A 9677-nucleotide genomic window follows, 5' to 3' on the forward strand; every position below is an offset into this window, starting at 1 on the left:
CTAAACTCATTTAAGCTTTGCCAGTTTAAACATTTAAGAGCCAGAGGACGCGAGCTCACGCGCGCAGTGAGAAGATTTGTGCGTGCGCTCATCCGAAGCGCGCAAACCCGCGCCTCAGAACGCGCGCAAATATTAAGCTCTCTGAAGTATTGTTTAAATGGACAAATTTACACAAAAATTATGTCAAAATGCCCGTCTTGGTAAGTATCCAATAGCAGAAATAGCCGACTGAATGTACTGTATCAGTACACTGGATCAGTGCATTCTCTTAAAGACTTTTGAAGCCAGATTGGTTGCTGTCCAGGAGGTTGTTCTGTTTGAGAAAGGCTGAGACTTGGTTGAACGCAACTCATTCAAGTGTTTTTGCAATGAAAGGTAGAAGGAAAATTGGTCTGTAGTTCTCTAAAAGAGTTGGGTTAAGAGTGGGCTTCTTAAGAAGTACAAGTAGTAGGAAAGAGAATGATTCAGAAGCGATACTTAGGTGCCTTGCTGGTGTCCCTGCTCGGTGGAGTCGAACGGTAGAGTCACGCACAACACTGACAAGGTACACGATACAGTAGAGACCAAAACAAAAAAAACAAAAAAATATATATATCTGGTTGTCCCTCTCAGTGAATTTTTCATGGTAAAATCCAACCTGCAGTGTTTCACTAAATGTTGGTGAGAATCCTCACGCTCATCATCTGCCACCTCTGCAGATAAGCTAGTAACGTAGTGTAATTTAGTGACACACAGAGAGAAAATTAGACAGTGGAACACTTTTTATTGTGGTTTACCAGCGGAGACAACAGGACAATCAGTACCTGTACAGTCAAAAAAAAACGAAAAGGTCTGAAGCTGACATAGACAGAAAATAAACATAGGTACGGCATACACAAGATGGAAAGGGGCCATTAAACTTTGGTGAAAATGATCAAAAATGCTGGCGGTAGCTGGCAACTTAAAAAAAAAAAAACCGCTGGTGGGGAAAGATTTAACAGGTGTTGGACCACTCTCTAAAACTCACTAGTATCATATATCGTACATAAAACTCAGAGACGCTCATGCTGATCCATGTCGATAGGTGGCAGTGCATCTCCTAACATCATTGTGATATCGGTACATAAACTACACAAAGAACAGCAATGCTAAAGCTAACTAAAGAACTTCTGAATGCACCTTTAAGAGGGTTAACATCATTTACAGAGAAACACATTCTTTAGAAATCATTTGGAACTCAAAAACAATTAAATACATCAACTGCATTCAGTAAATGGTTATCTCACAAGTTAGCACATTATCTTTGGCGGCCCTAATTTTGATGTATTGCTTTGTGTATAGTAGACGGTACGGTGAACAGCAGCACCACTGCCTCCCAGTCATCCTCTATTAACGACATCTCGTCCATGTCGACGGAGCAGACATTGGCCTCAGACACCGACAGCTCCTGCATCGACACCCTCACAGGACCGTTAGAGGAGTGACTTCCACCTCCCCCGTATCCACGCCTGTGTGGGCCATGCTGTGGTCTTGACTGAAGAGATCTGTGGGTGCACGTTCATACAGCTTCAAGATTACACTCGTAGTCCTTCACTCTTGCTTTTAAGGGGCTGTTTTTCCCTCTGTCGCATCTTACATATACAGATATTTGTGTAATATTAGCCTTTAGACAGGTCTGTTGTGGCTAAAGCTCAGATTGCACACCAACAGCGACTTAATTCTGTCGCGTTTCATCAAAAAAAAATTTGTTTAACTGCATCTTCACAGTTTTATTTTAGATTTTTAAAATAACTCCATTTATAAATGGGCAAATAATAGGTTTATGCTTTAATGCATTCACATTTCACTTCATATAAACGAATATTAATTAATCTAGTGGCGTTATTGCAGCAGCATGTGTAATATCTGGATTTATCCCTGTCATTTATGTCCTCTCTCTCTGTGTGCGATGTAGCTTTTATTACCATTCATTTCATCATCTAAAAGAAGCACAGATATAAATTCTTGGACAACTTTATAGCTAGTCAGCCCCTTTGGAATGAGTTCCTGTTTCAAGTATTGCTGCATGATATTAACAAAGAACACTTACTAGACAGACAATGTAACTACAGATCACTGAAATATGTCTAAACACACTTAGAAACAGAATAATAGTGCCTGCCTCTGTACATAGTCACCATACCCCCATTTTAAAAGAGAACTTGATGCTTTTCAGTTGGTTAGGGTGTAGTCATGTGTATATATACGTACATAGATTTTGTGTAAATGTTTTGTCAGTTTTTCTTTCTTTATGCTGTGGAAAGTATTTTACAGCTTCTGAATATGCTTTAGCATATGCACTGTAAAACAAAACAATGTAGATGGAACTTGAAATCGATTTAAAAAGAAAAGTGCACATAGATGTTTAAAAGTGATCATATTCTGTTTAAAATGCACAAAAACTTGCATCTAGATATCAATTGGAAATTTGTCATTAATCAATCAAAGCCCTGTCCCTCATTCCAAGAGTAATTGATCACCGCTGACAAGTTCATGATGTATCTTGTAAGTTTGTACATTTAATTGCATGAGCTAATGCAAACCATTGCCTTTTTTAATCTTCTCCAACTTGAAAAGCCCATAAGAATGTTGTACAAAGTAAATTTATGGTTTCTTTCGGTCTTTCTTTTTTCTTTTTTAACTTGTCAGCAGATTATTTCTTCAGTTTCCTCTTCTTGAAGATGTCCTTTCAGTGAAACACTGAAGGATTTTCATGTTTGTATGGATTATCAAGGCCATATAATTTCATTTCCTTTATACATGTCTCTATAGCATTAGGTTACTGTTTGCAGACTTACGATTCAGTGATGTACTGTGGGTAACCATGCAGTTACAGGCCTGTTTTGGACTGTGATTCTTTAACAGTATATTCAGGATGGAAACCCACCCATTCATCAGTTTCGTAAACCTTTCTGCTTTCTTTTCTTTCCAGTGTTGTAGATATGTATGATGATGTGTCCTGTACTCTACATTCATTTTTATGATACAACAAGCCCTCTTCATCCCAGACTTGAGGACGTTGCGGAAACCTGTCCTCTGGTTGTAGAAGATGATTGGAGAGACTGTGGAGGATCATATGAGTGAATTGTTGAGTTTGTGTGCCTCCAAGCTCTTCTGACAGACTGAAACGGGAATATCAGTAGATAGATCCTTCACTGATGGACAGGACTGGAGAATGAACTTGGCATCACCATAATTTTCATGCCTTAAGCTTCTCACTATCAGCGTCTCTACAGCTAGGCCTGGAGATCCCAAAATGATTGATGGTAATGTACCTACAATCAAGTTCTTTTTCAGCAGGCTGGATTGTTTGCTACTACGATGCCACTTTGTCTGTTTTCTCAAACATCACATTTCTTGGTCTCCTTGGGCTTGTGAGATTTCATTTGGTGCTTCACCTTACTGTTTGCACAGTAATAATGTATTTCAACAACGCAATAGTGCATTGTGTTCCATTTTCATTTTGGAGCTCATGTACATTAGTTTCGCTGGTGTGGACTCTGATTGATTCCTGTTATGAACACTAGTGATGGCATTGAGACCTTCAAGACAACGAACAAAGCTGGCTCACACTTTCTGAAGGGCTTACTTTGTCTTCTTTTAGGTGTCTGTTTCCCTTGGGGGAGAGGGTGTGTGTTTGTGAACAACAGCGTTCTTGTCGCTGACAATCTGTCACTAGAGGTGGAATCAGTAATGACTTGAAGAATTATCCACTTTTTAGATATTCATTTACCTCTCAGACTATCTTCCTAAAGGCCAATTCACTCTGCACTAATAGATGCTGACAGCCAACCGATTACAGTATGTCACTTCTCAGACATTCCACCCCCCGACAAACACAGATTCAATATGTTCAGTTGGCGAAAACAAGCACTGACCAATGGTAACAGACACCGACAGGGGTAACACACTGATCCGACAAATGTGTGTGGTTGTCATGTCTATCATGCAGTGTGAGTTGGCCTTAAGAACAGTTCTCATGGTCATCAATCAAAATCTCAGTCAAATCCTGTAAAAGGAATAGATATCTAACTGCTCTGTGCTAGTAATATCTGTTTAGCTTTCATGTGTTTTGTATTGTTGTGCTACATAGGGGTGCCCCGTCAGTGGGCTATGATGGGAGTTACCCAAACCTCAAACCTGTCTGAAACATATGCAAAACCTTAAATGATCCTCTATCTACAATAATAGAGTGACACTTCTCTGTGAAAAAACTAAAAAGAAATTAAACATCTGTAATGACTGGCCAAATAAAAAGCTCAAAGTACTGTTTGTTTTGGTTGTTTTGTTTTATTTCATATGGTAAAAATGCATTCAGTGTATGAACAGTTTGTTTGTGTGCAAGGTATGACTGTCTTGTGTTACCTACACAGGACCCAAATAAATAAAATGTACAGTGTCCCAGGGCAGAGACTTTTTAAGTCTGAGCGCATTTGTCTTAAGAGCATCCCTAGGGTCTAGTTTTCATTAGAATCTCTTTTCTCAAATATGGCATCCATGCTTACTAGACATCATGAAATTTGATACTACTTTGGGTCATTCCATTGCCTTTGATCACTTAAATGGCAAAAAATAAATAAATAAAAAATTGCCTTTAATATTATTTTGAACATGCTGGTCTGCACAGTCGTTTAGGCAACAGAACTGTACTAGAAAGTGGGGCCATGGTTTCCCTCAGGAATGCATCCTCATTTCTACAGCCCTGAAACAGACTCCTGTTTTTAACAGCTATTACTTTAATGTTGGTGATTCCCAACCTTGGTCTTGGAGTACCTCTAACACTTAACATGTTTTATGTCTCCCTAATTCAGCTCATTAGTTTGTTGGTAGAAATTCCAGATGGAGGTATCAGATAAGAAAGACAAAAATAATTTATGCTATTGGGGGTAACTCCATGACCAGAGTTGGAAAACATTGCTTTAAAAGAGTGAAACCTTAATATGCTGCACATGAATGTTTCAAAAACTCTGAACAATGCGACTGGTTTTCCGGGCCTCTGCCTTAAGCTCGCCAAATGTTTTGAAGAACTGCTCCATTTCCTGTTGCAGAGTGGCGTTCCGTCTATCAGCATCTGCACGGGCTCGCTCTACATTTCTCATCTTGATCTCAGCCACACTGACCCAGCGCCGCTGCTGCTGCAGAGTTGAGCGCAGCCCTGCAACTTCCCCATGAAGTACCTTGTTCCTCTGCTCCAGCCTGGAGACAGAGAATGGGGTAAACATACTGTGTTCAGGTACACTTATTTATCAATCCAGTGTTTCTCAACCCTGTACATTGCACCAACACTGCACATTTTCGAACTCTGATCAAACACACCCGATTGAACTCGTCGGCTTGTTAGAGACTCAGACCTGAAAAGTAAGGTTACAGAATGTATACTGTTGGTGTGCATTCAGGAACAGGGTTGGGGAAAACTGCATTAATGCAGGAGTAGCCAACCCTGCTACTGGAGAGCTACCGCCCTGCACCATTCAGATCCAATAATGCTCCAACATTTATCTAATTGCTCACTTACCGAATTTAGTCTGTTTTACCATCACTGTTATTCCATTACCATTACACTGCTTTTTTGCAACACCTGGTATCAGGTACCAAGACTACTGACGAAGTGATCTTACCTGTTGATTTTTGCCTCATACTCTGCCTTTTGCTTGGTCATCTGTTGACGAAGCCCTGCAACAAGGCATTGCATTGCGTGTGAAGCTGGAAAACCCAGGGGCTCTTGGGGAGCATTTGGCAAAAAGACTTCGCTGCTGCCAGTGCTTAAAGGCGCATCTGTAGGAGCAGAGGATGAGGCAGGGGAGTTAGGACGAAGTTCTTCCTCTCTAGAGTCCATTCTGAATGAGGGGAACTGTCCTGGGGAGACATTGCAAGGGATTGCAGTTCCACCGCTCCCACAGCCCCCATCCAAAGGCACAATCTCACAGGAGGACCAAGAGCTGCTGCTCTCAGCCACACTGGCAGTACCTTTGGCCTCCCTGTCTTCTATATATTGCTCCCCCTGCTCCTCAGTAACTATGTTGTCATAGACAGATAAGGTACTATCCTGGGCTTCACTGCTGCCTCTATCCTGGGATTCATTTTCCCCTAACGCTTTCTCTGGTCCCCAGCTGGGTTCTTCCATGTCAGGCCAGCTCCTTGACTGCATAGATATTTGAACTCCAGCTTCCAGTACTTTGCTCAAAGAAGAACAGGCAGGTGGCGGGGTGGAGGGTGGAGGTACATGTCTTTTATGGAGAGATTCTTGTGCTGAGCTGTGCTGACTGTAGTTGTCGTAAATCAGAGCAGAGCTGGTTGGTGAAGAGTTCTCTTGAAGTTGTTGCTCTGTCTCTGAAAAATGGGTAATGTTTTTGTCACAAGGGCTTTGAAAAGACCCTCTCCTCTCTGTGTTTAGTGTTAGAGAGTGTTTATGTGGACAGGCAACAGTCTGATCTGGAAGGACCATGTGATCTTTGCTCAACAGAGGTTCCCTCAGGTGGGCAGGTGGTTCGTGCACCCATTCCACAAGGTTACTGTGTCTTTGTATGGGGTGGGTGGCTTGTAAAGATGTTTCAGGAGTGTTGCAGTTCTCTCGGGAGAAGAGCAGGTTGTGCTCACGGATCAGTTCAGACATTAGATGTTGCACAACTGCTGCCCCTAGTAAAGGAGAGAGGAATGTGTAAGTGCACAGTTCACAGATTTGTGCCAAACAGCAACATATAACCTCACAAGCATTACATAGAGTACATACACTAAACTTTAGAGCTATCTAAATCTCAGTTGAAACCAGAACTTTACCTGGATTCGCCACAGACCCTATTTATGGAGACCTAAATCTTTCTCACCTCCAATGATACTTTCTGGGTCCTCAGCTTTAGGCCTTAGGATATTTGGCCCGAAAACAGTTGCCAAGTTCTGGATACTCATCTTATTGGCACTGGAGTATGACTGGACATCATGTAAGAATCTGGAACAGAGATGTGTCATAGCCGTGTTATCTAAAGTGAGCCATGTTAAACTTTTAAGACTAGACACATCATTGCGCATTAGGCTAAAGCTCCAAATGCTAATATCTATAGAAAATCAACCCCCTAGAACTTTGGATGAAAAAAAATGGACTTCAGTCTTACTGGCAGATGTATTTCAGGAGGTTGAAGTTCGCTACAGGTAGCTCATAAAGGAGACTCCTCAAGTCTTGCAAACCCTGAAGTACAGGATGAGATTATAAGAGAATATTTTTGTTGGTTCCTAAATGACCAGAATGTAATCGTATTAACAAATTTCTTGTTTAATTTAGTCAGATAACATCATGTACTCCTCTTTGAAGTGAGTGATGGTTAACATGGTTGACTATACCTTTTCTCTGTCTGAGGGGATTCTTTTGCCACATACAAGAAACTCTTCATAGCGAGAAAATGGCACCAGAGGTTCAGGCAGCTCTCTGAGGTATAGCTTTAGCAAAGATGCTACTGTGTGAACATCTGTGCTGCTGGGAGAGCAAACATGTATTCACTACGGGAGTAAATTCACTCACACAAGTATTTGTGGTTAAATTTACTTATTTTGTTAAATTATTTTATATATAAATTATTTTATTTCATTTGTATTTATATCTCACACACACAAACACTGGTATTCCTATCATTATGAGGACATTACATAGGTGTAATGGATTTTCTACTGTCCAAACTGTATTTTCTATTCCCTTACCCTAAACCTACCCCTCACACAAAACTTTCTGTATTTTTACTGATACTACTATCCTTGTGGGGACATTTGGTCCTCATAATTTAGGGAATACCAGTACACACACACACACATACACACATATACAATATATACAGTAGTCAACATTTGAAGTGGATCAAAAAAGTTCAGAGCTCCAGCTAAATCAGTCCCTCCTTCCTGTGTCTAATAATATATATAGTATAGCACCGTTGGGAAAACTTTAGATTTGAAAATTCAGCTCCCTTTCAATTTATGTGTTCAACTGAATTGACCATGTATGAAGTTTCCTAGTAATTTCCTACTTATTGCCTACTAATTTCTGATATTTATTTAAATTCAAATTCTGAATTCTGCATTACATTTGCTACCTCAGTAAAAATCCAGAAACTGAACTGGAATTTTGAAAAATTTTCAAGTAAATTCTGTATGATGAATTCTGAACGGTAATCTTAGATAGCATGTATAGTTTTCAAATCACTGGGTTACCTTATGTTATGCAATTATGCCTGGTGAAGACAAATAATTGCAAATATGTACATTATGCTGATTTCGACTGCTCTGCTGTACCTCATTTCCATTAACGTCAATCTCTTACTTGTCAAAAGATGGTTTCTCCCCAGCATCAAAAGCTTCCTGTAGCTCTTTAACCAGTGTGGCCTGGCCGGGCTGCCTGAAGAGTCCCACCTCAGTGAGCCCGTGCTCTCGGATGAAATCAACACACTGCTCCACCACCAAAGGAGCCATGTGATCCCCATACCTCCTCTCATACAGGACTGTCTCCTCCAGCCTTTGACCAAATACACCTGTGATACAGGTATAGAGCTGTCAGTGTCAGACCCCGTTTAGCTCCTTAGTTACCTAATTTTGTTAACTGAGATGTGCTGAAATAGTGAGAGAGCACTTGCTATAAATGCAGTTATCCTCAAAAGCATAAAATGAAGATCCTGTTGAGTCCGCAGAAATAGGACAGACGCATAAAACAATAATAATGTTCTGCTAAAAAGCAGCTTTAAGATTAATGCACGCTGCAGCTGCACTGCACCAAAATCTACCTCTGTGTGTGATGGTGTGCGCTCTCCCTGCCTAATATTTAATACTCACGTCTTCTGAAGCTCAGCACCCTTTTTATCTTCCTGTAAGCAGAGTGAGACAGATAGCTTCCAGTCCGCTGGATTGTCTGCTTATTTTCAGGCATCTTTTCAGGCATGTTTTCAGTCTTTGTAGCGATCCTGAAACTGGCACCGAACCAATGTGAACCTTAATCCCTTTTGCTCATGTTTTGCAAACTTGTTTGGTCAAGAACTGGATGTTCCTTTTTCCTTTGCTCTTCCTCCTCCCTCTCTCTTGCCCTCCTGTCTGCAGGTAAGTTGATGAGGCTTAATGCACCGAAGAGAAGCTCTCTCTCTCTCTCCTGCTGATGTGCAACACTGACCCTCCAGCTCAGATATGCGTGCTTATCAGATATATCAGCATTCCAAATCAGATGACAGTCCTCATTCTGAAAGAGGAGGCATTGTTCAAGTGCACACCTCTTATTTTAAGCACATTTCTATAAAAAATGTTACTTCAGTTTCAATTCTAAGAGTCCAAAAGTTGAAGGGCAGAAGCTTAGCAAAGTTAACAATTTATCGAAAAACAAAGCATTTGTTAACAAATTTGGTGCCCTTAGTCCTGGTAAAAAGAGACAGCAGATTACATTTGTCGCAATTCAACATGCGTCCCAAAGAAGAGTTATGGAAGCACTTCCTCCACAGTGTTGTCCATCCAGCACTCGACCTCTTATACCGTTCCGGGGCTCTTCCTGCGGGAGTTCACTGATAAAGTGCTTTTCAAGTAAATGGAAAGAAGTCTGGTTCAAAGTAGATGTTCCCTGTGACACCGCCTCTTGAAGTGGACGTCTCAGTCCTATGCCATTGTTGATGGTGACATCAACAGAGACATGTCTGTTTTCG

The 9677-nt window shown here is 40.9% G+C and overlaps 2 protein-coding genes across 2 annotated transcripts in view; one reads left to right on the forward strand and one right to left on the reverse strand.

Moving 5' to 3' along the window:
• LOC107749917 (mitogen-activated protein kinase 9-like) overlaps positions 1-3322 on the forward strand; it is a 30385-nt gene extending 27063 nt beyond the window's left edge. Inside the window, exons 12-13 of the mRNA XM_016565145.1 lie at positions 1321-1525; positions 2951-3322. Coding sequence (XP_016420631.1) covers positions 1321-1463 — 143 coding nt within the window. The 3' untranslated portion in view covers positions 1464-1525; positions 2951-3322. The remainder of the gene's footprint in view (positions 1-1320; positions 1526-2950) is intronic.
• A 1602-nt stretch (positions 3323-4924) lies between these two features.
• LOC107749916 (rho GTPase-activating protein 24-like) lies at positions 4925-9136 on the reverse strand. The gene is made up of 7 exons (XM_016565144.1): positions 8827-9136; positions 8321-8528; positions 7354-7486; positions 7128-7201; positions 6843-6964; positions 5637-6654; positions 4925-5214 (listed from the first exon to the last, which is right to left on the reverse strand). Exons 1-7 carry the CDS (start codon positions 8930-8932, stop codon positions 4977-4979), a joined length of 1899 nt encoding a protein of 632 aa, XP_016420630.1. The 5' UTR covers positions 8933-9136; the 3' UTR covers positions 4925-4976.
• Positions 9137-9677: the final 541 nt, after the last annotated feature.

Source organism: Sinocyclocheilus rhinocerous, unplaced genomic scaffold (assembly GCF_001515625.1).
Source record: "Sinocyclocheilus rhinocerous isolate Xijiao unplaced genomic scaffold, SAMN03320098_v1.1 scaffold320, whole genome shotgun sequence".
Lineage (NCBI taxonomy): Eukaryota > Metazoa > Chordata > Actinopteri > Cypriniformes > Cyprinidae > Sinocyclocheilus > Sinocyclocheilus rhinocerous.